Here is a 25,850-nt window from a genome sequence, read left to right as displayed (position 1 = left end):
GGATCCCGTGTGCCGCAGAGCGGCTAGGCCCGTGAGCCATGGCCGCTGAGCCTGCGCGTCCGGAGCCTGTGCTCCACAACGGGAGAGGCCGCAACAGTGAGAGGCCTGCGTACAACAACAACAAAAAACCTATACTTAAAAGCCAGGCTTGTTTAATGCTTTTTGTAGTCTCTGTGCTTATATTCCTGTTTTCTTCATTAATAGCTCATAAAATATTTGGCAATATCCAACCTGTCTCTTAGAACTAACTTAGGGTTTTAGGTACACAGAGCACAGCCTAAAGGCCAGCAGAAGGTTGGCAGTGGGAATTTCAACAGGGAGATGGCTTTCACTGAAACAGGTCTCCTAGAAACAGCTGTCTTCCCTCACACTGCTATCCTTGGAGAATCTGGATTTTGTTTCATTAAGGGAGGCTTTATTTCCTTAGGATCTCTTTATAGATTTCAAGTTAGAGACCAACCTGCTTCCTGCACCTGCCAGCTCTCCCCCCACCTCTCTTATCCCAAAGAAATAGCTGCGAGGAGGAGAGTAGGGCCCAGCCCCCAAGACACAGAGCAAGGGAGAGCGGATAGGTTTTGTGCAGAACGTAGAGGTCCTAAGGATAGGAAATCTGAGCTGCTTTGGCCTCAGTGGTCCTTTTAAACCTTGAAGAAGAGTCACCAGTGGTATTCTATATCCTTCTCAGTTTGTGTCATCTGCATAAGTTTCCTTTGTCTAATCCGTTGATTAAAATGTTGACAGATCTGTAGTATACTATACTACATGGACTTAGCTTTGACTCCATCCAACATAAATAATCCCAACCCTCATGATATTCCACTCTCCCCACCCCCACCCGCATTTGGGGGCTTGGGGCAGGTGCTGGGCCAAGGTTAGTCGGACCACAGTGATCATATCCAATCCACAGCACCTTCCATTTTATTGTTTTATTTACAAACAGGGTGAAGTCAACTGGGAAAATCAGGTAGGGAGTCAGTCTGGGCCATCCAAATGTGGAGTGGTTCCTGGGTCAGTCTCCACCATGAAGGCCGCCTCTTCTGTCCTTTTCCTGCCCCTTGGTAATGGCCTCTTGATTCCTCAGGGCAGCCTCGGTTGCTGCTCCTGAGCCCTTTTATGAGGGCAGGTGGATCCTGGGGGAACGGGGGTGGTACGAGGGCTGGGGCCCCCTCAGTTTGTGTAAACCTGAGTTCCGATCACACGCATGATTTCCTTCTGTATCTTGGGGTCCTGAGTATTAATGTTGGCATCGCCCACCTGACCATCCTCATATCTGCCAAAGATAGGGCAAGTGTGAGCATAAGAGAGAGAACAATACCAGAATAATGTCAACCAATGGAACTGCATTTGGAGGTGTGGCCATCCCATCCAAGAAGTCAAAACCCTTTCTTGATACTCTTTAGGGTGGAAGAGATTCAGCTTATCTGGTTTCCTCTCAACAGACCTTTATCTATACCCATCCCTATCCTCCAAGGGGAAAGTCCCAGTGCCAGCTCCACTCAGGTAGCCAGAGACAAGTCTCCGATAACAGAAACAGACTTTCCCAGTAGTCACATATCATCATGCTCTCACCCTCACTCCTCCAAGTAATTCCCAAGGAACCCTCCTAGACTTACACAAAGAAGAACCGTGTGCAGACATGGTCGGACACAGGGCACACCCAGATGTTCCCATGCTTCTGGAGGTCCTTAGATGTAATCACTGGGAAGAGAAGGGCCAGAAGTTATACATATAATGCTTGGGTCAGAGAGTCCAGGCACGGATGGGAAGATATGATGCTTCAACATCAACCTTGGCTAGATCATGTGCCAAAGTTGCACCAGAAATAAAGGTTGGGGACCCAGAAAAACAGGGACTGGGTGAGATACCTACCTTCACAAAGTGCTATACAGTTTAGATTCCGACTCTGCAGGAACCTTGACTGAATGGATCGGGTCTGGAAGAGGAGAGCAGAGCCAGGTAGATGGTTATAGCTTTCCCTAGAGAGGCTAGTTAGTTGGTAATGGTTGGGGATGGGGATTGGGATATCCAGCCACCCCCCTGAAATTTTTGCTTTCCATAATCAATCTGGATGAGTCCAGGCTTCCATCTTTACGTTTTCATGTCACTGGATTTAAACTCAGTCTCTGCTTTCATACTTATGACTGAGGCCACAGATGACTCTAGAAATGTGTTCATCTTAGAACATATCTGATTCCTTCAAATGATCTTTAAACCACCCACCACCACCACCTCCACCACCACCATTGTTTCCCCATCCATCTCTGTAACCTAAACTTATCCCAGAGGAAGGGTCCTGCCTCAGTGGAGCAACGGCAACTAATAATACCTGGGGGATGGTATTCATTCTGTTATATCTCTGGACCAGCTCGTCCTTGGAGGGCATCCTGTGCTGTCCTTTTCCCATTCCTGCCACAGAAAAACAAACCAGTTCATTCACCCATTCCTTAGTCAAATATTTACCGAGTGCCTACTATGTGCCAGGCACTGAGCTAGAGACGCTTGGTGATTCAGCAGTGAATAAAGCAAACAGCGTATCTGCCGTCACAGAATTTAGTCTGATGGAGATTACAGGAAAGGAACAAATAATTACAACAGAGCAGGGTAAGGGTTATGATGGGGAGAATATAGAGCACTGTGTGAGCCAGAGAAGAACTAACCTAGCCTCGGGGTTTGAAGAAGGCTTCCTGGTGACAGCTATGCTGAGAACTACAGGATTAGGAAGAGTTAGCTAAATGAAGAGGGAAGAAGTATTCTAGGCAGAGATAATAGGATATTAAAAGGCCTGGAGGAAAGACAAAGCAGTGTGCCTTAGTTTGTACCAGCTTAGTTGATGGCAGAGAAGTGGTGAGAGATGATGTAGAAGAGATAAGGTAGGATAAGATCAAGCAGGCCTAATAGGCCTTGTTAAAGCAAATGGAGTTTATCCTGAGAACATCTGGGAATCACTGAAGGGTTCTAAGACAGGGAGTAACACAAGAAATGAGTCAGGAATGAGGGGCCTAGGAGAGTGGTGACATCAACACCTCGGGTCAAATGCCAGGCTGAGTGAAATGAGTGGAGAGGAAGCAAGCAGAGCAAGTCAGATCTGCTCTAGTTCAAAGTTACATAAAAAGCTCTGACCAGGGTCATTCAGAGAAAAGGGAGAAAGCAGAGCAGTTAAGTGATGAATAATTTTCCACAGGTAACCACAACGGCAACTACCTTGAAGAGTCCTGCTTCCTTCAGAAAGTCCTCCCAGACTTGAGGGAGAGGTGCCAATTCACTCATTTTCACCCTATCTAAATTCATAAATCCTCCGCCATCTTTACTCCTCACTGAATAGCCCTGTTTATAACATTTATAGATTCATTCTGGATTCTTCCTACTTAGATGTGCAACAGTGCTTGTGTGCCCCTATTCCCAACTCTTTCTGGCCTATGATTAGGACTTCAGTCTCTGTATTCAGCTTTATCACAGGCCCAGCCTTATCACAGTCAGGGATGAGTCTGTGTATGAGACCATGAGACCCAAGAGGGAGACGGATGAAGATGGGAAATGATGCTATCATTGCAGGCCATAAGCAGGGCACTTATCTCACCAGTCCACCCTGGAACTTTCTATTATTACTAACTCCACACTGCTGCAAGTCTTGGTTTTGTGATAGCCACGGTATAGAAGTAGGGATGATAACCACTGGACTGACATTCTTCACTGCTCAGGCTGTCAATTCATCATGCACTCACACTGAAGCCCCATGACAGATTTACTGCCTGAACAAAATTTAGGGCAATGAGAGCCTCAAGACTTGAATTGCCAATTTCTTTCTCCTACAGGACACCCACCACCCCTCTGTTTACAACTTCTCCATTAGCCTTAACTAGGTTTAGCTCTGCATCCAAACATGATGACTTTCTCAGCCTGGGTATTTCAGTGCATAGTTCTGAGTGAAATTCCCATTTAGGTTTTATCCCAGACGTTAAGAGAGAACAATCTGATTTCTATGGCTGGTCTTAGAGATGGCCCTTATGATATAATCCAAATCTTGTCCCATCCCAATCCTGTTGCACACTGTCCTGACCATAATGACCCAATCATCTTCTGTCAGTTTCCCTGAGACCAGACACCCTGAGAACCTGGAGGCCAGAATAATCTGCTTTGTGTCCAGAGTATACACTTGTGAGAAGCTTCTAAACACGACTAAACACAAAGATCGAGTTTACCATCTCCTTTCCCACTGTCCCTCATTTTAACCTGCTCACTATGGCCAAGTCATTAGGGGCTCCGCTAGTCAAATGAATGCTCTCTATTTACAATGACCCCCAGAGGGCACCCAATGTCACTAGGCTACAGATACCCTGAGGAAAAATAGAGAAAACCAGAGCAGAAAGGGGTGGAAGGAAACATACAAAGAAGACAGAGTTGGCCAAATGCTGGAGTTAACTAAAATAACTTGGACATTTACACACATCTCACCCAGTATCAGAGACTCTCACATATCTATGGGGCTCTCAGACTCAGTCATTCAAGCAAAGCCTACCCTGTGAGTCCAATATAATAAGAACACTGGCCTAGAAGTTAGGAAAACTGGATTCCAGTCCTAACTCTGCTACTTAGATCTGTGTGACCCTAAGAAAGTCATTTAACTTTTCTGTGTTATCTACTTTCCTACCTGTAAAGTAATAAGAGACTGGACAAGATGACCTGTAATTCCAGTAGTAAAAGCATAAGGTATTTTGTATTTATAATCAAGTCGACCTTTGGAGGGAGAAGGATGGTGCCATATGATGTTTTTACGTTATCAGTACATGAAGAAGAAAGTTAAGAAGTCAATAGAGATTCCTGGCTCCATCTAATAACTAAAGGTATTCAGGCACTCAGTAATAAACAAAGGCCAATGGGAGAGGAGAGAGGGAGAGAACAGGGAGAAAACAGACAAGAAGAAAGAATTTTGTGGGCAGTAAAAGCCAGGAGAATCTCACTACTTAGAATTAGAGCTTAATTAGAGGGAGGCTCAGGCTGGGACAAAGATAAAAATTGTGGAACCTAGACAAAGCCAAAAGAGTACCCTGATCCCACCCTGACTGTGGACCCCAGGCACAAAGAATAAGATTCATTCACACATTCAATAAATGTATATTCACTGGGCCCTTACCCTTCTTGGATTAATCATAACCTTTGGTTCACAACACACTATCATTTATTTAATAGGACAATGAATACCTACAGACCTAAGAACGAAATCCAAGAACTAAAACATTAACAGTGACTTACATCTAAGTGCTCCTAACTCTATCCCAACTATCTGCCTCCACTTGGGAGGTATCCACTATCCCAAAATTTGAGTTATTTTTTTCTTTAGTTTTATCATGCACACGCACATAGCTAAATAATTCTAATTTTTTAAATTAATTAATTATCTATTTTTTGCCTGCATTGGGTCTTCATTGTGGTGTGTGGGCTTCTCATTGCGGTGGCTTCCTTGTTGCAGAGCACAAGCTCTAAATGCACAGGCTTCAGTAGTTGTGGCTCATGGGCTCAGTAGTTGTGGCTTGTGGGCTCTAGAGTGCAGGCTCAGTAGCTGTAGTGCACAGGCTTAGCTGCTCCGCGGCATGTGGGATCTTCCCGGACCAGGGCTCGAACCCATGTCCCCTGCATTGGCAGGCGGATTCTTAACCACTGCACCACCAGGTAAGTCCTAATTTTAATTTTTGAGCAACATAAAAAAGGCATCATACAGTAGTCCTCTGGGCTTGCCTTTTTTTTTTTTTACTCAACTATTATTTACTCAACATTTTTTCCATGTTGCTGAATGCCACTGTTGGTTCATTTTCATTGATGAATAATAATCCATTGTAAGAATATATTAAAATGTATTTATCCATTCTCCTGATGATGAGCACTTGGGTTGTTTCTAAGATTTGCTGCTGCAAACAATATTACTCTGAACATTCATGTACACACCTTTGGGTGCACATATGCAGAAATGAAAATGCTGGGTCACAGGGATAAAATTTCTCAGCTTTATGAAATTTAACACCAAATGTTTTCCAAAGTGGTCCTACCAATTTATATTCCCGTAAGTGATAAACCAGATCCTGCTTATCTGCAACCTCTGGTACAATCAGAGGTATTATCAGATTTTTTAATTTTTGCCAATCCATGTAGATGGTACATGGTAAGTGATTACGGTCTTGCTTTTACTTCCTTGATTAACAGAGGATGAGCAGCTGCTCATATTTTTTGGTCATTTTATCAGTGAGATGCCTGTTCATGCTGTTTGCCTTTTTTTTTATTGGGTTGTCTTTTCCTAATTTGTAAGAATTTTTATAATGCATCTTTATTACTAATCTTTTATAGTTGTGTGTGTTACAAATGTCTTCTGGTTTGTAACTTGCGTTTTCACTTTCTTAAGGTGTCTTCTGACGAACAGAAGCTTTTTGTTTTAATAAAGTCAAATTTACCAATCTTTTATGATTTGTAATTCCATCTTTTTCTATTCTCTGGGTGATTTTGTTTAAGACTGGGATAATTTGTTCTTTGAAAGTGTGACTTAAGACTCACTTGTAAAATTATCTGGGTTTAGCAGAAACTAACACACCATTGTAAAGCAATTATACTCCAATAAAGATGTTTAAAAAAAAATTATCTGGGTTTGGTAAGTTCTTTGTTTTGTTTTGTTGTGGCAAATTTGAAACTACTATTTCAATGTATTTTACAATTTTAGAGCTATTCAGGCTTTCTATTTCTTCTTGAATCAGTTTTGTTAAGTTATATTTTTCTAGGAATTTATCAATTTTGACAAAGTCTTCAAATCACTGGCATAAAGTTGACAGAATTTTATTAGCTTTTAAAATTTTGCTCTATCTATAGTTATGTTCCCTTTTTCATTCATAATATTATTTAATTGTGCTCTTTTTCTTCTTAATCAATCTAGCCAGGTTTATCTGTTTTGTTAGTTCTTTAAAAGAATCATCTCTTGGCTTTTTTGAGCCTATCTATTGTACCTGTTTTTATTTCACTGATTTTGGTTCTTACCTATATTAACTCCTTTCTTCTACTTTGTTTGGTTTATTCTGTCGTTAGAGACTTTTCTAGTTCTGTTATTCTGGAACTAAGTGTTATCTTTATAACAGTTACAATTAATGGAGAATACTAAATAGTAATTTATAAAAATCTAGCACTGGCCCCTTCATATGGTAGACATGCAACTATATGGTGGCTCACTTTTATATAGAGACTATACAGAACAAGAACAAAAGAAGACTGAAAAGGAACTCTGACATAAACTTGAAACAATGAGAGAGCTAAGTCAGATTCATTTTCTGAGCTGGACGCAGCTGAACTCATCTCCTGACTAGAATCTGGACATTGTTTATGCCTTATCTTTGGAATAAAATGCTTCCTCTTGCATTCAACGTGACTAATATAATAGTGTATGATTATACATAGTTTAAATTTTAAAAGGTGGTTGACAAGGAGGAGAACAATGTCTTCAGAAATGTAAGCCAGTGGAAGGGGCTCAAGCCTTCAAGTGCATTCATATATAAACTCGCATGCACGTGGTGTGCACACACACAATCTATAATGACAGGCTAATGCCAACACCAAAAATGTGTTCTCCGAAGAGCCTAGTTTCATTTCCCAGTTATTCCTTAACCCACTCCCAGGACCAAGGCCCCACAATGAATAAAACGATCCCTATGGAGAAGAGGATACCTAAGAGAAAGGGAGATAGTTTGCCTCAACTTGCAAAGAATCTAAATTCCTAATGAGAGAAAACAGAGAAAGATTATGTATCCATGATTGGGGAGAGAGCTGACACAGACCAAGTGTCCATGATGGAAGAGGAGACAGCATAGGATTATGTATTCACAAAATGGATGCAATGTAAATAGAGTCAATGTGACCAAAGATTATTTCTTACCTGAGTATCCAAAGGAAATACTGGAGATGGGGCTCAGGTAGATGCCTTTGCCATAGGCTGCTCCATGCAGCTTGCAGGGAAACACCAGGATGAGCAATATGAGCCTGGGCCCACCCATGGCTGTGTATTAGGCAGCCACAAGGCTTATCCAGCCCTCTGTCCCTCCATTTAATCTTCTCACTCGCTCAGATAACTTTAGGCACCTACTCTTGAAAAGCTGATTGGCTGAAAAGTGGATGCAAGTTAACCCCTTTGCCTGTGAAATAGTAGATATTGATGCCTTGGAGAGTGAGGAGTGGCAGAGCCACTGAGTCAGTTCCTCAGAAGACATGCTCCTGTCCCTAGGCCTTGGTATATATGCAGATCCCCACCCTCCAAAAAGGAATGCAGAACAGGCAGTCAGGAGGAGGAACAATAACTATTCCTTGGAGTCTTGCAGGGCAAAGAAATGTCTCCTATATCAACTATCTGAATGAATAGTCACATATATTGAAAAGCTCTAACAAGTTAATTTATCACAGTGGCTGCAATCAGCAATTTATTATTTCTACCTACAGCTATATGCCCATTCCTAAAAACACCAAAAAACACAGGCTAGGGTCAAAATACAACAGCCACGTTCATTCTATACACAGTTTCAACTTCCTCCCTAGCGAAGCCTCACGGGAGGCTAGGTTTGAGGACACTGAGGCAAAAACAGTTGAGTACTCTAGAGAAGACTTCAAAACTGAGTGGGGCAGGGAGGGGGGTGGAGAGAAAGGGAAAAGGGGCACAGCCTCACCTGCAGTTTGGTGTAGGATGCATTGACCAGCCCATTGCGCAGGATCGAATGCCAGTTCTCAATGTGGGACCCACTGTAAGGCAGGGTAGAATATATGTCTCCTCATGGAATGAGGTTCCCAGGAGCACTTCCAAGACTGCCACTCCCACCCATTCTCACACTCACAGGACATGAAGATGGACACAAATAAACCTAGCAATGGATATGCACATGGATATAGTCACAGGCATGCAAGATGTGTGTGTGTGTGGCTAACCCTTACATTTTAATATTCAGTCTCCTCTTCTCTTCCATGCTTCAAACAGTCCTATCCTAAATCCTCAACTGCTGGTTCAATATTTTCATTTGCCTATTATCCTGATATCTCAAATTAAACAAATTCATCTCAAACTCAACACGATTATCACTGATCCCAAATATGGCTTCCAGTAATGAGTTCACATCTCCTTTAAGGAAAGGGTACCACCAACTCCCTTTAAGTTACCTTTAATCTCTCTTTTTCTCTCTCTCCTCTCACAACTGGGCATAAATTGCTGATTTCCTTCAAAGTAGCTTTCAAATCTATCCCTGCTATAATCTGTTCCTTCAACCACATATTTTTATATGTAAAAGTCATTTCTCCTCAACTACATCACAAGTAGCTTGAGAGTAAAGACCATATCTTATGTATCTTTATCCTCTACAGCACCTACCACAATAGCATGTAGTATCTGTTGACTGACTGGTTGATGGACATAGATAACACAAACTCATATGCCTCAAGTGAACTTGCCTTCCCATCCCTCTACATTATTTCTGCCTTATCCAGCACCCACCCCCAGCCCCGCCCCACTCCTCACTGGAAGGCAAAGGTGCTGCCATAGAGCTTCTTGGCGGTCCGGAACCGAGCCTCCTTGGCGGGAGGGCTGCTCAGCAGGAGGAACTGGTGTGAGGTGTGCATGAACTTCAGCTGCTGCCCAGGGTGGGGGTGGGGTCAGGAAAACAGAGCAGAAATGGAGATCAGGGAGGGAAGGGAGCAAACTAGGCTTGCACTGACCCCAAAGAAAGGAAATATGTGTAGGCCCAAAGACTACTGAGACAAGCCCAACCAGGCAGGTCTAGGACCAATTCAGTTAGCTGGTTTGGAGCCCCTCCCTGCCCCTCACCAGAAATTTAGTGTTTAGAGGGAGAATGGTCACTTACCCTGCTGAGAGGTAGTTTGACAATGTGTGACCTGTTACTAGAGATGATCCTAGGACAAAACAGAGAAAAAACAAAAAGGTAGAATAAGTGTGTGGTTAGGCCATCCTGAACAAAGCAGCAGCCTTGCTCTGCCCCTGGGAGAACAAGCAAGGATTCCAGGGCTGTTTGAGTCCAGGACACTATCTGGATATTCCTGTGGGTGGTAATGTTTGTGTATAAAAATGTAAAAGCGAAGTTACTGACCAGGGACCAGCAAGTTACTGGGTAAACACAATGGATGAAAGAAAGAGAGAAGTGGGAGGTGGGCTGCTACATCTAGGGAGAGAAAAGGATAGAACAAAAGGTCAGCACAAGAGGTCAGCTACCAAAAAAAGTTAGAAAGGTAGGGTCTGTATTAGAATGGTGACAACTTACACTTGGGATTTAGAAACTGAGAACTGGGGCTCAGGAGCCATCCTGCCTGAGCTCAAAGGAAGGCTGAAGGCTCTCAGAGATGAGGGGAATGGAAAGTTATTGTTTGAGCTGCAGAAAAAAAACAGAAGAAACTAGAACAAACTTCCTGAGGATTTGGGGACAGACTGGGCCATATGTAGGCTGAACTTAGAGGACAGGAGAGAACAAAGGCATAAACTGTTGAGGGCTCAGCAAGGGAGTATTATCTCTTATAGTGGACATGGTTTTTTTCTTTTGTGCTTCACTCATGTACCTGTGATGCCATCCTGGATGGTCTATGCCTGGTCATTCCTCATACTAAGAGGGAGCATGTTGCATTGAGAAAGTACTAATGTCAAAGGCTGACTAGACAGAAGGAAGTAAGCTAGAAGGGGAAAGCTATGTCAGGAAAAGAGAAGAGAAATCAAGAGAACAGGAATCAAGATCAGGGAGGGAGGGCAAGGGGTGGAGGGAAGTAGAGAAAGGTCAGAACCTTTGCTAGGAGAAGGGAGTAATAATAGTGCTTCAAGGCTCTGGACAGTCAACATCAACAAGGAAGGGCTTGAGATATGGAAAGGGCATAGAAGAGGGAGACAGACTTCTCTGCATGCATAGAAACCCTGACTGAAATGAAGTGTTAATTCCGACATGGAAGCAGCACTCAAAAACCTATTGGGAAACAAGAAACACCTGAAGAGAACTTGAGACATCACATTAGAATTTGTGGGCTCTTTGTAGGATCTGAGTTCCTGTCAAGGGCAGGTGTATCAGTAAAACCCAAGAAAGAGCAACCATAATATCTATAACCTTGCGAAGGATGCTGAAACCACCTCTAAGAGAAGGTGTAGGCTCCATGTTTGATACTATGCCCCATTCCCCCACCCGCCAAAGGATGAACCATTCTACTCATACCACTGCAGAAGAGGATGGGCCAGGGGATCCAGCTTGTCCATCTGCTTCTTGATTTCCAGATATGAGCCCTGTAAGACAATGGCCGTAAGGTTATCTCCCAGGAGAGATGGGAGCCCTCCCACTTTCCACAGACTATCAGGGCCCAGGGCAAGGTAGGCACTGAAGACCATACCAAACCAAGAGGAGATGGGCTTCCCACCCTCAAGGACCCCAGTCAGGTTGGGAAGACTCATAAATAAATATGAAAATGACCGAAAATGCTTACAAAACAACATGCAGGTGGGTCTCCCTCATTTTATGCAATTCCTACAGCCCTAAAAAGTTGATTATAAATCAAAATAAATAAATAAGTAAAATCAATGTCCCAGAAAGATTAGGCTAAGGAATCCTGTGGTAAAACTTTACATAAAACATAACAGTCCTTCTGACAAGTAAATCATCCCTCCTGGGTGTATGTTATGTGTTAATCTGAACTGTGATATATAGGATTTGCTGAGAAGAGGCCCACCTGTAAATGTGAGTACAAATGAATGTCTATTCATGCAGAGATTGCAGACGAGGGGTGGGGAAGTCTGGTGAGAGACAGCCTTGAGTCAAAGGATGGTCACTGCTCCATGTGGCTGCCCCACCCCTAGAAGGATAGAAGATGTAGGCCCCTGGGTCTAGTTCCTTACCTCCAAGCCCCCCTCCTCACCCTCCCAACCCTGGACAGAGGTCTTTCCCTCACTTCTCTAATGCCCTAAGAATTATGGAAAAAACATTAAATAGGAACAACTTGTGAAGGAACTAGCAGCAAAGGTAAAGGTTGAGAGATACATAAGGAGTGAGAAATAGGAATAACAGAGCTAACAAAACAGAGAACAAAGACTGAGAAGGCTAAAGAGGGAAAACTAAAGAGAATACAGTGAGGGATTTGAGTAGCATCTCTACATCTTCACTCCACTTGCATGAATTTCAAACAGAACAGGGCACTTAAGTGGGCAGGCAGGGGACAGGCAGAGGGTAGAATACCTGGGTCATCTCCCGGATGGACATCACACTATCCAGAGCTTTCTGAAGTCGCTCATAATTCTTCTTCTGTGGAGAATCAATGGGAAGAGAAGAACCAGATGAACAAAAGTGGAGGAGAGTAAGACATGATGAAAAGGATGGGCCAGATGTACAAAATAATTCTAGGCCCCAGGGAAACAGCATAGTATGTCATGGAAAGAACACAGATTTAATGTCAAAAAGTTCTAGAATCACATGCTAGTTCTTTTTTTACCAGCTGAGAGTAATAGGGTAAGTTACTTAACCTCTTAGAACCTCAGTATCCCTGTATGTAAGTGATGATAAAAATTCCCACTACCCTCAGAGAGATGACCTGAAGATTAAATAACGTATGTAAAGAACCTGGTATAGTGCCTGATACATAGCAATGAGAGTAATAGTGAAGCACTGTGCTGGGTACTTGTGATGGTCAATTTTGTCAATCATCAATTGTGTCAATTTGGGCCATGGGTGTGTCTGGGTGTGGCTGTGAATGGGTTTCTGGAGGAGATTAACCTTTGAATAGCAGATTGAGTAAAGGAGACTGCCATCCCTATTCAGGTGGGACTCATCTAATCAGCTGAAGGCCTGAATAGAACAAAACAGCTGAGTAAGAGTGAACTTCTCCAGCCTGGCTGCCTGGAGCTGGGACATTGGTCTTTTCCTACTTTCAGACTGGAACTGAAAAATCAGCTCTTCTTAGATCTCAAGCCTGCTGGATTTTGGATTGGAACTTACACCATCAGCTCTCCTGAATCTCCAGCTTGCCCACTACAGATCCTGGTACTTCTCAGCCTTCATAATCACATGAGCCAATTTCTTACAATAAATTTCTTTCTCTAAATATCTTCTATTGGTTCTGTTTCTCTAGAGAACCCTAACTTATACAATATTTTATATATATTATCTCCCATTTTTATAACAGTAGATATTATCTTTTTACAGATAAGGAAATTGAGGTTCAGAAAGGTTAAGTGATTTGCCTAACACCATTCAGCTAGGGAGTAGCAGAACCTCAAATGGAATCAACGTCTGTCTGGCTCCAAAGTCTGTATTATTCCCTATCATAACATAACTAATATTAATCGTTCTCCCCTTCTTCTGAGAAACTCAGAAGTTATTATTTATCTTATATTATTAGTTATGTTTAGTTATTTATTCACTAAAACGGCTAAAGCAAGAGTTCCCAAGAAACAAGTGCTCCATTTCTTCTGTCCCCTTATTCCAAGCTGTTGGAATGACAGCCCAAAGTCTTCCACTGTCTTTTAACACCTCTGTTCCTGAGTCCTGATTTTCTTCCCAAGCAACTATACCTTAGGATTAAAGGCCAGAGTCTTGGGATCAGTGGGGTCCACCACAGAGGGATAAGGCTCAAAGATGATGCTCTTTCTAGGGGACTCCAAAGCTGCCCTACACATGGCCACCAGCAGATCCACCACCTTAAGAGAAAGGAGAGAAAGGGGGCAAAAGCTAAATGATTTCCCAGTGCTGGGAGTCACACAGTACCCAGCATAGGTCTACCTTCTGGAGGTTCTCAGCATTTCTCTTTTTTTTTTTTTTTTTTTTTTGGCGGTACGCAGGCCTCTCCCGTTGCGGAGCACAGGCTCCGGACGCGCAGGCCCAGCAGCCATGGCTCACGGGCCTAGGAGCTCCGCGGCACGTGGGATCTTCCCGGACCGGGGCACGAACCCTTGTCCCCTGCATCGGCAGGCAGACTCTCAACCACTGCGCCACCAGGGAAGCCCAGCATTTCTCTTTTTAAAAGCAAATATGGAAAAAAAAAAAAAAGCAAATATGAAGTGTGGAAGAGGGATGGATTTGGAGCTTGGGATTAGCAGATGCGAACTATTATATATGGAATGAATAAACAACAAGGTCCTACTGTATAGCACAGGAAACTATATTCAATATCCTCTGATAAACCATAATGGAAAAGAATTATGAAAATGGATGTATATATATGTATAACTGAATCACTTTGCTCTAAAGCAGAAATTAACACATTATAAATCAACTATATTTTAATAAAATTAAAAAAAGACAAATGTTTATGATTTTTTCATTAGAAAATATAACCTCATTATAAAAATTCAAGAACAATGTTTAAAAGGGTGATTAAAAAAAGAGGAAAATCATCCCCTTGCCCCCAAATCTCACTCCTCACAGGTAACTACTGCTAAGTTTGATGTATATTCTTCCAGATGTTTTCCCTACAGAAACTGTTATTTTATTATATAGGCAATAAAAAAAAAGAATTCTTTATACATACTGTTGTTTTCTTTTTTATATATGCTATAATTTTCTATCCAAAAATTTCTACTGCAAAGGACATACCATCATTCTTTAACTGGACCCTGTACAGAGGGGCTTGTATCCACTTTTTTTTTTAAACTATTATGAACAATACTAGGGAATTCCCTGTAGGTCCAGTGGTTAGGACTCTGCGCTTTCACTGCCCAGGGCACAGGTTCAAATCCTGATCGGGGAACTAAGATCCTGTAAGCCACGTGGCGCAGCCAAAAAGTAAATAAGTAAAATATTTTAAAAACCCACTATAGTGGGGTTTTTTATACTATAGTGAACATCCTTACACAGAAAAGCATTTCTGGAGATTAAATTCCAAGCAGTGAAACTGCTGTGTTCCCCAGCCTTTCCTGATCCCAATTCCCCAGCAGCTTTTCCCTCCCCCATACCTCTGCTCCAGTGGCCACCTCCTCTGCAGCTCCGGACATGACTCCCAAGGTGTAGAAGGAGAAAACGCACAGTTCACGAGTACAGACGGCTGGCTGAATGGACATATTAGAGATGGTGATGGCAGGAGGTGTCCAATAAGAAGGTATCATAGTGCAAGAGGGGTGCCTGACCTCAGACAACTCTAGATTGATATTCACATATCCTCATCTTTCCAAATAGGACTGCTGAGATTTGCTTTCTGAGAAAAACAATTATTTCTAGAGTCTCAAGGAGTGTGGACAGAATTCTACCTTTACCATAGATCCAGGAAGAAAGGAAAAATGGAGAGATGAGGAAGTAAGGGGCCTCAGCTAAGGGTGCAAGAAAGGGGGTTACGAAATAGAGGCATATACCTTGAGCATGGACCCATTCTGGAAGACATGCTGCTCATCACACACCACGCAGTACTCGTTCAATGTTGGAATCCTCTGCTCTGCATATTTCATGATCTGAGGAGAGAGAGATTCTACTTATCTTTTGGAAGCCCGGACCCAGATGTAGGAAATAATCTGAACTTCTTTTCCAGTTACTCTCCTACCTCCCAGCCTTGTGCCTAAGGTAGAATCTGTTCTTGGATCCTGCACTTAAACTGATAGCCTAACCCTAGAGCTAAGACTATATAGTATAATAAAAATAAGATCAGCCATGGTAGAAGACCTGGGTTAACATTCCCTCCCTACTACTTAATACCATATATAACTTTGGGCAAGTCAATTAACCTGAGCCTTGGTTTCTTCATTTACAAAGTGGACATTATTCACCTCACAAAGGTACTGAGAGTAAAAAGATGATTTCTGTGAAAGTATTTTATAAACAAGTACTAATCAAACTATTAACATTAGTTGTAGTAATTACAGATTGCCCCCATGTGACAAGTGAGTATTCAGTCCATGATCAGATGCCTGAGAAGCCATTTTAACTACCTAGAACAATCAGCCTGTAAACTGATCAAGACCATAGATAAAACTCTGTGCTGGGAAGACAGCACAAATCCAGAGCTCATGCAGCAATATCCTAAAGTGTTTTTTTGGGGGTTTTTTTGGTTTTTTTTGCGGTACGCAGGCCTCTCACTGTTGTGGCCTCTCCCGTTGCGGAGCACAGGCTCCGGACGCGCAGGCTTAGCGGCCATGGCTCACGGGCCCAGCTGCTCTGCAGCATGTGGGATCTTCCCAGACCGGGGAACGAAACCGTGTCCCCTGCATCGGCAGGCAGACTCTCAACCACTGCGCCACCAGGGAAGCCCCTAAAGTATTTTTTATACACTCTGTCTTAGCATGGCTTTTGCAACCATGTACACTTTGTGTATAAATCAAATTGTTCCCATTTCACAAACTTTTGGGATGGTAAATGGACATGCAAGGGCTTTTATTCATTCATTTAATGCAGATTTATTGAATGCCTACTATGCACCTAGCTCAGTGAAAGTTCTCCTTGATTATTCAATAACATAAAAGACTGTCTTCTCAGACCCCATACTCCAACAGAGAAGATGTGGTATGTACACAACTTAATTACAATTCAAGGCAGCATATGGTACCTGACACATCAATGTCATATAAAACAAAAAGCATCAAAAGAGTTCAATGAGAGGAGACACACTTCCAGCTAATACATTTCAAGTAACAGAGAAGATTTTATGGAAAAGCTGGCATCTGAGACTTGACTGCAATAGGCAGATATAGTGAGAAAGGTCAGTGGAGGGAATGACATGAACAAAGATAATGGAGATGCAAAAGTGAAACCATGGGGCATCCCTGGTGGCACAGTGGTTAAGAATCCACCTGCCAATGCAAGGGACACGGGTTTAAGCCCTGCTCCAGGAAGACCCCACATGCCACGAAGCAACTAAGCCCGTGTGCCACAACTACTGAGCCTGTGCTCTAGAGCCCATGAGCCATAACTACTGAGCCCGAGTGCCACAACTACTGAAGCCGGCGCACCGCAACGAAGAGTAGCCCCTGCTTGCTGCAACTAGAGAAAAGCCTGTGCACAGCAACAAAGACCCAAGGCAGCCAAAATTAAAAATAAATAAATTAAAAAAAAAAAAAGTGAAACCATGTCTGGAAAATAAAGAGGGTTTAAAAAGAAGCAAATGACCAGAAGTGGCTAAGCAGTGAAAGTTTGTGAGGAAAAGTGAAGCCCACTTGAGCAAGGATGTCCAGGATCATAAGAAAATCAGTGTCAATCCTTCTCTCATCTTGGCACCAGCGCACTTAACATTTGCAATGTCTCATTTGGCACTTGATTGTAAGTGGTCTATAAGCGTTGTCTTCCCAATAATGCTATAAGCTTCTTGATGGTGGAAACTATGCCTTCTTTTCTCCTATCCACACAACACTCAGTATAGTTCTGGAAGCAGAACAGTTCAGGAAATGTTTGCTAACTGACTGAAGAGCTGGGAGATGTTAGGGGATCAGATGGGTCAGAAAACAGGGGAAAGGCTTTGGAATGAACCTTTGGACTTGATTACCTGGACAAGGAATCCATATTCCAGAGTGGGGATGTTTTTGCAGTGACCACTGACCTGATGAGAGGAAAAAGACAGACTCCGTGAACCTCCTATGAAGCTGGTGACTAGAAAGACCTCACTCACGCCCACTACCTAAAATTCTCTTAAAGTAGCTAAGCCCTAACGCTGATCAGTCTAAGTAATCCCCAAGCTGCAGAGAAGACTTTCAGACATTTTTGCCAAGGTTCTTAAAAAAGACTCACCTCAAAAAAAACAAAACAAAACAAAAAAGACTCACCTGTCCTTAAACCCCTTCAAGGTAGGTGGAATAGGTCTGTAAAGTAGCTGACTACCAAGTCCTAACCACAACCTAACAAAATCATACATGACATCTCCGTGGGATGCCCAACCCCAGACTCTCTGCTTCATGACATACTATCAGAGAAGCCTGCCAGACTGTTCAGATATAAGTTCACAACTATTAAAAAATGTGTTCCATTCTACTCACTCATGATTCATGCCCAGGTTTGGTTTATGATGCCTGGACAACCAGACCCCCACTCCATTTTGAGAAGCTGTATTCCCACACTTCCCCTCCCACCCTCTGACACCCAAGTCAAACCCTCCTCAGCCATGTACCAAAGGAGAGGTCCATGCTGGGGGAGGGAGGCCCACGTGCTGGGGGCACTGGAGACCTGCCTGGGGGCTGGGAGGGTAGCCAAACACCTCTACTTTGGGGTTCTTCATGGTGCAGGAGATGGAACGGTTCATGAGGCGTCCAACTCGAAGCTCTGGTACACCCAGTTTGCCTTTCAGCATGGAGTCCTGTATGATAGGGAAACTTGGAGACCTGAACACAGAGCAAAGAGAAGTGATGAGACTGAGGATTCAGTATGAGCACTAGAAGAGGCCTGGAGGGACTTCCCTGGGGGTCCAATGGTTAAGACCCCGCACTTCCAATGCAGGGGGTGCGGGTTTGATCCCTGGTCAGGGAACTAAGATCTCTCATGTCACGTGGCATGACCGGAAAGAAAAAGAAAAGAAAAAGAAAAAAAAGAAGAGGTCTGGAGAAAGAATAGATGAAATGACCTAAGACAAAGAGCAACTCATATCTGAGGAAAGTTCCATTGGATCAAACTGTCAAAGCAAGTAGATCACTACACAACTGGTTTGATTTTTATGTCATTATCTATGTGTTCTTCAGATTGGAACATGAAGGGCAGGCAAAGGCAAAGCCTAGGTCATTCTCTGCAGCACCTAGGCCAGGTAAGGAATGATACCCTGGAGAGGATGCCTGTTTCACTTAGTGTGTGTGTGTGTGTGTGTGTGTGTCTGTGTGTGTGTGTGTGTGTGTGTCTGTGTGTGTGTGTGTGTGTGTGTGATTAAACTACTAGGCAAGAAATAGTTGGACCCCAAAGAGCCTAATGTCTGTCTGTCTGTCAATAATGGCACCTGGAAAACTACAAATCTGGGTTTGTATTTGCCTTTGGGAAGATCAGAAGGCACCAGGGGGGATAAATGTAGGCCTAGGATCAAAGAATTGAGCAATATTTATTTCCAGAACCTAGGTAATAAATCAATGTGCCCTTCCATAAGAGCAAGGACTTGGGGCCTATTAGCTCTGACTCTGCCTCCTTAGGATAGGGAATAAGGATAAGTGTTGAAGAAAGTAAAGATGGAGAGATTAGCATACATTTCTCCAAACATGTACCATGCGCTAGGTACTGTGTTTTACATAAAGGACGAGATATGACTACTGGGTCAGGAGTAGAAGGGTAAAGACACATAGGGGACAGGACCATGTGGGTGGTATTAGTAGTTAAAGGTACAGAATTTAGAGGACCTAGGAAGAGGATAGAATAATTTACATAATCAAGAAAGTGGGGTGGAGGCTTAGTTGAGATTACAGTGATTAGAGATAATCAGCTCATGGAGAAACTTACTTGGGGATGGGTGAGAAGATGCTGAGGCCAGCTCGGAACTTCTTGATGGTACCACTTGCCTTGAACCAGCTGTGCCTCTTCTCCTGCTGGGTCTTTAAGAAATCGTTGCTGAGATGTTTCCATTGTTGGGATGTAAACATACCCAGGATCCTAAAGAATTAAAGAGCAACAGGCTTAAAGAAGTTCAGGCAGGGGAAGCCCAGGTCAAGAAATAGGACTATGAAAGGCAACTAATCTAAAATTCAGACCCAGGCACTGCAAAGCTAGTTGTTGTAGGGGAAGGTGTGTCTCAAGACCCCACTGATAATAATCTTAGCACATGGAAATGTACTGTCCTAAAGTACCTCTTTACCTTCATGGGTAAATTCCCACTCCCTTACCTAGTCTAATGGACCAGAAAAATTCTTAGATGCTTTGCCTTTAGAGGGAGATCTCAAAGGTGAGTCTTCAAAGGCTGTGAACCTGGCAATTTACTGCCAAGAAGAGCTATACTGAAAGTGGAACAGAAGTGGTGAGTATCACCCTCTGCCTTATGAATAGTGAAGAAAAGGACAAGGGACACGAAGGGTATGACATTGTTAGGCAAAACATTACATCCCCAAATTTATGGTTTCCAACTTGGGCTGGGCCCTCAGCTAGTCTTGTCAGTCCTTTCACTTGTCCTTGATCAGTTCTCTCTAGTATCACTCTACCTTATTATTCTAAATCCTTATCACCTTCTTTAAGCTCCTAACTTCACCTACAACTGATAATCTCTCTTCTCAATAGAAAAAACTGAAGGCATGAGATATCATCTTCCATAATTTTGCAACCCTACTACAGAATCCATTTCCATTTCTACCCTTACCTGATCCCTCCATTCTCTGGAGACAAGGTAACCTTTCTATTAAGGATCAATTGCTCTGTTTGTCCTCTAGATCTCAGCCCCTCATGGGACCTTGATCTGTCAATCATCCCCCTCTCCTGTCAGTTCCTTTACTGAAGTCTACAAAAAGTTTCAAGTTTCTTTACCTCAGCCTAGCTATCTCTCCCTCTTCCCCTTATATCCTCATCCAAATTTCTTAATCCACACTTATTGTTTCTATTTTGTTGCCAATCACTCACTTATCCAGAATACTTACTGTATTCTGGTGTCTACCTTCACCACTCCACTACAATTGCTCTCACCTTGATGCTAAATCCAACAGAAACTCCTAAGTTCTCCTCTTACTCATCCTCTCTGGCATCTGGCCCTCCTTGTAGAAATGCTCCTCCTTGCCTTCTCTGACTCTATTGTCTTCCCATTGTTCTCCAATTTCTCTGACCTACCTTCAGTGTTTCTTCTTCCTCTACCTACTCCTGCTATTTTGTCTGGATTAAAGGGTGTTCTGCCTTTGATTTTATTTTCTTCTCATTCTATCATGCTCTCCTTTAGCAATCTCATATTCTACACTGGGTGCAAGTCTCACCCATACACTGCTATATAACTTCAACCTGAACCTCTCTTGTAAGTATCAAATCTACATATCTAACTCTGTATTGAGCATCTCCACTGGAATATCCTAAAGTTAACTTTAAACAACATGTTTAAAATGGAAATAACTATCTGTCCTCATCCCACAAACGTGCTCTTCTTCCAAATCCCTATATAAATGAGTGGTATTATAATTTACCCAGACATCTAGGCTGGAAACCTAAGAGTAATATTCCACTATTCCTTGGCTCTTATCATATACAACATACCCAAATCATTCTTCAAGTCTTATTGATTTTAAACCCTGCAAATTTCTCTAGTCTATCTCTCATCTCTAATCTTACCTACAGTTGTACTTTGGTTCAGGCTTTCATCATCTCATGTATGGACTTCTACAAATGCCTCCTATTAAAACAGTTCTGGTCTCTTATCTCATCCCTCCTACCTATTTTGCACAGTGCTACCAGAATGGTTTTTTTTTTTTTCTTTTTTTTGCGGTACGCGGGCCTCTCACTGTTGTGGCCTCTCCCGTTGCGGAGCACAGGCTCCGGACGCGCAGGCTCAGCGGCCATGGCTCACGGGCCTAGCCGCTCCGCGTCATGTGGGATCTTCCCAGACCGGGCACGAACCCGTGTCCCCTGCATCGGCAGGCGGACTCTCAACCACTGCGCCACCGGGAAAGCCCTAGAATGTTTTTTTAAAAACTAAATCTGACCATGTCCTTTCTCTGCCTAAAACCTTTCAATGCTCCCAAAAGCCCAATATCCTCTCTGATTTGGACTCCTTCCTGCTTCTCTGGCTTTAACTTTAGTTCCTACCATTCTCCCCTTGCATTTTACTAGCAATACATAACTACTTGAAGCTTCCTACACACATGCTGCTTCACATAACTATGCCCTTGCAAATGTTATTTACTCCATTGTCTACATGGGCAACTCTTATCCATCCTTGAAAACCAGTAATCATCTCCCTTTCATCTTTCATTCATCCACCTGCCACCAGACTGAGTTACACCTACATCTTCCTCTGTGTTCTTTCTAAATCTTACATATTCACTTGTATTAGAACATGTATCCACTGGACTCTATTTGGAACTTGACTGAGTTTACTTCTCAGTATTGTATATCAAATACTTAGCAAGGTGCTCAACACATTCAATAAATTAAAACTGTCTGAAATCCTAGAGCCCCCACTCTGAGGAAATGTGATGAGCATGACTCTAATTCCAGGGTTGCACTTTTCCTTAAATGCTAAGTACTGATGAGTTTCACCTCTCACCTCCAGGAAGCCTCAAGGCCAGATACCCCAGAAACACAAGCTCCCTTACCTAACCATAAATTTGGCTCCCCAAATTTATTTTAGTCTTTCTTGGGCATATCTCAGAAATACACTTTTGGAAGGAAACATTCAAGAGTCTGCCTGTCCATCCACATGTCCATTTCTCTTTCCCTCAATGTTCATAACCAGAAAGATCAAAGTTCTTACTTTTTCAACTGAAGACCCAGCCCAAATCCTTCCTTATTTGATGGCTGGAAAACCTCAATTGATGGTTCTGCAAAGAGAAGAGAAAGCTCCTACTATGTATCCATGTCTATCCTCCTGGGAGTCTAAAGCCCCAGTTCAGTGGATTAGCTTCCTCAGATTCTAAGGGTACTCTAAACAATAATGATGGACAAGGGAAATATCTGAGGCAGAGGGTAGATTCTGGGAACTGTCTGACCAATTTCAGATAGCCTCAACTTATACTGGAAGTTGAGGGGAAGGGGAGGAATAAGTAATATCTGGGAACAGAAAGGCCTTTAAGGCATGACTATCAGGCAATAGGGTATGAAGACACCAATGAGAAGAGACTGAAAAGCTCCTACCAATGGCCTACAGATTACACCAACAGGTCTTGCTCCTAGTTTTTCTCTACCTCAGTTAACTTAGGACTTTGGATGAGACCACACACAGAGCACCCACATGCCCAAAGTCACTGCCTTTACCCGGTCCATCAAGGTACTGGGAGAGTGAAAATCGCAGCCTCAACACAATAGGTTCTGTCCGGAGGACCTTCCAGGCTGTAGAAACTTCCTCCTAAAAGAGTAAGGTCAATAGTTTCTAGTTTAGCAGCAGAGAGGAATGGACTTGAAGTTTTCGCTATATGATACACACATGCACACAGCACTGTCTGCTGATGATCTAGGAAAAACAGGCATGAATAATATGTGCTTCAAATACAGCAGTCAGGAACAAGACTCCAGGCCTACATGGCAAAATCCACAAGCCCAACTAGACATGTTTTTGGCAGGTACCAGCACCACTTACATCGAGGAAGCTGATGTTGATGTGGAGGTCAATGTCCACGTCATCAATAGTTCCATATTCTCTATAGAGATACAGGCAACCACAAGTGAGACTCATTAAGGGAGAAAGAAGGGAACAGAGACTGAGGTGGAGGGAGAACTGAGCCTGGGGATAAGGGAGAGGGAAGGGTGGAAGGCAGCTCTGTATTTAGGTTCCTAGCTACAGCCTGAAGCCACTTTTATGATCTGGGCCTTTGCCAGGCCAGAAGCCCTTCTTACCTCAAAGGTGAAACTATCAGCCTAGAGGAGTCTAGGATACGAGGGAACTTCTAAGAAAAGTGGCTATACTTTCCTACTTACTCCTGTCAGCCAACCTCAAGTATTCCAAATAACTCCCACCATCATTAAGCTCAAAACTTATCAAGGTCCACTAACCACCCGCGCCCCTATCATACCATAAAGAAAAAACCTCTACCCTTTTAACAACTCAGAAAGAAGTGGCTGAGTCCCCTGCCATCCCTGAAGTAGAGTCCCACCTGATGGATACAGAGTTTTCACTGTAGATCTCCTTCACTGCTTCAATGTCTGCATCAAGCTGTGGGTGTCGATATAAGTCAGCTGCACAGCTCCCCTAAGTCAGGAGGAAAAATGGTGGAGGGGAAAGACAGAGGGGAAGAGATGAAAAACAGAACATGATGAAACATCCAGAACAGGGATATCAAACTACAGCAATACATACAAGCAAAAGCTGCGTATGTGAAGGGGCTTTTGGTGGTGGCCATAGTTGGGCCACCAGACAAGTCTCATTGACAGACAAGTCTCCCTCCATCACCACTCTAGGAAGTTTTAGGAGACCAACTGCAGGCTTTGCTTAAGGAGTTCACATCCTTAAGCCTCAGCTTCTTCTCTCAACCCTGACCAGGACACTTAGGGATCCCTTCTGTAAGAACTCAGAACAGACTGAAGAGTACAGAATATAACTCAGATTGGTTCTGTCTAGAGTCCAACATTCCTGCTCAGGATCATGCCCTAGGCAGTGATAGCATTAAACAATCATTGGTAGAATAATCTTCTAAAATTTTGACCCTAATGAATGAAACGACCCCTGCTGGCTAGTGAGGGAATAGCCAGAAAATAATGTTTTACAACTAAGAACATATGGGTCAGCGGTCCCCAACCTTTCTGGCACCATGGACCAGTTTCCTGGAAGACAACTTTTCCACAGACCAGGGTGGCAGGGGTGGAGGGTGGGGGTGGGAATGGGGATGGTTCGGGCAGTAAGGCGGGCAATGGGGAGTGATGGGGAGCGGCAGATGAAGCTTTGCTGGCCTGCCGCTCACCTCCTGCTGTGCAGCCCGGTTCCTAACAGGCCACGGACCACGGACCCCTGATATGGGTAACCTCCATGTACAGAGGGTGTAGTTTACACTGGGAAAGATATGAGTTCCAGGCAAGAGCAAAGATATGAAATCAGCATTGACAAGGCAATCCTCAGATAACACTGACGTTGTATCTTCATCTCTACTCCAAAATAATCTTTCATTCTTGATGTATCCAGAGAAAAGCACACATTTAGACCATCCATCACGGGTTTTGGGGGCTGTAATCTCACCTGAACTCCATAGAGAAATTCCTCTGATTCATTATCTCCCTCCGAATCATCATCATTCCAGAACTGGCCTTTGATGTCCTAATGATGAGAAATAAGGATACAACCCTTTGTTGGGTCCCTGTTATCCCACGGAACAGAGTGGGGTTAGGATGGGAAACAGGTTTCCACAAAGAATGGGAGGTCCCTTGGGATAGAATAACTGAGGCCCTAATCCCTTTGCTCCCTTCCCCTCACCCTTTGGGAGCGTCTCACTCTCTTCCTGAATCTGGTCATATCCATGGTCTAGCACTGACTTGGTGTCATGGAGGAAAGCGGTAGGGAATTTTAGCCTTCTTAGGTATGGGGTATGATGATTGAGGCTCTGATAGACAGTGTGAGAGGTATGAGGAAGATTTCAATGTCAAGGTTGATTCCTAGGCATATCTAAGTTCTAGTACAAGCTGGCCTCTTCTGGATCATTACCCAAGATGGCTCTCAAGCATACCTAGCTCTTTTGTCTCATAACTCCTTTTCTAACCCTAATTTAACTCTCCCCTTCCTTCCCAAGAAAGCTCCCTATACACACACCAAGTAATACTGTTTCCATGCCCCTTCTCCTTCCTTTAACTTCAAATAGCCATTCTATTTACCAAAAGGGTAGGAGGGAAAACACCGGGAAAACGTGAGGTCTGCACTTTGTTCCATCTACCCCTGGATGATCAGTTGGAGAGATGGGCAGTCAGTTCTCACCATTGGGTCAGTGGGTCACACACACTCCCAGGTCAGTGCTAGGCAGCACCCCTCCATACCACCAGTTGAACCCAGGCCAACGAGATGGGCATTTAGGAGGCCACAAAGGGAGACAAGGGAGGGAGGGGGAGATGTCAGGGGCTGACTGGAGATCTGCTGAGGAAGGCAGGCTCTACTGTTGTGGTGGTAACAAGTCACTGTCCTGTAGAAAGTAGACAACAATTGATCTCATCACCACTTAATAACTGGGTGGCATATACACAAGCACACATTTATGGGTACACTTTTATTATACATATGTACAGACACTTGCACACAGAGACATACTTGCATGCATGTACACACACTTGTACACACAGTTCTTTAAAAATAATGAACCGTGAAAGCACTATACAAACATAAGACAT

The 25,850-nt window shown here is 43.3% G+C and overlaps 1 protein-coding gene across 9 annotated transcripts in view; it reads right to left on the bottom strand.

Annotated features, from left to right (window-relative positions):
• Nucleotides 1-900: 900 nt before the first annotated feature.
• Nucleotides 901-25,850, bottom strand: part of PARP6 (poly(ADP-ribose) polymerase family member 6) — a 28,211-nt gene continuing 3,261 nt past the window's right edge. For 3 of the 9 annotated variants that reach the window (XM_060005666.1, XM_069540470.1, XM_060005667.1), the window contains exons 3-24: nt 25,444-25,645; nt 24,715-24,792; nt 23,639-23,733; nt 23,125-23,185; nt 22,803-22,893; nt 22,303-22,369; nt 19,365-19,514; nt 18,061-18,271; nt 17,443-17,496; nt 15,326-15,421; nt 14,933-15,025; nt 13,553-13,678; nt 12,222-12,287; nt 11,211-11,278; nt 9,867-9,915; nt 9,524-9,636; nt 8,685-8,757; nt 7,904-7,973; nt 2,327-2,406; nt 1,870-1,933; nt 1,614-1,698; nt 901-1,270 (exon numbers count right to left, since the gene is read on the bottom strand). In XM_060005666.1, coding sequence (XP_059861649.1) covers nt 1,168-1,270; nt 1,614-1,698; nt 1,870-1,933; nt 2,327-2,406; nt 7,904-7,973; nt 8,685-8,757; nt 9,524-9,636; nt 9,867-9,915; nt 11,211-11,278; nt 12,222-12,287; nt 13,553-13,678; nt 14,933-15,025; nt 15,326-15,421; nt 17,443-17,496; nt 18,061-18,271; nt 19,365-19,514; nt 22,303-22,369; nt 22,803-22,893; nt 23,125-23,185; nt 23,639-23,733; nt 24,715-24,792; nt 25,444-25,446 — 1,896 coding nt within the window. In that variant the 5' untranslated portion in view covers nt 25,447-25,645 and the 3' untranslated portion in view covers nt 901-1,167. Of the gene's footprint in view, nt 1,271-1,613; nt 1,699-1,869; nt 1,934-2,326; nt 2,407-7,903; nt 7,974-8,684; nt 8,758-9,523; nt 9,637-9,866; nt 9,916-11,210; nt 11,279-12,221; nt 12,288-13,552; nt 13,679-14,932; nt 15,026-15,325; nt 15,422-17,442; nt 17,497-18,060; nt 18,272-19,364; nt 19,515-22,302; nt 22,370-22,802; nt 22,894-23,124; nt 23,186-23,638; nt 23,734-24,714; nt 24,793-25,443; nt 25,646-25,850 lie in introns of those variants that run through there. The other 6 variants (XM_060005668.1, XM_060005669.1, XM_060005670.1 and 3 more) reach the window with 6 other exon arrangements.

Source organism: Delphinus delphis, chromosome 2 (assembly GCF_949987515.2).
Source record: "Delphinus delphis chromosome 2, mDelDel1.2, whole genome shotgun sequence".
NCBI lineage: Eukaryota > Metazoa > Chordata > Mammalia > Artiodactyla > Delphinidae > Delphinus > Delphinus delphis.
Note: the sequence above shows the minus strand (reverse complement) of the source record. Positions and strands in the feature narration are given on the sequence as shown.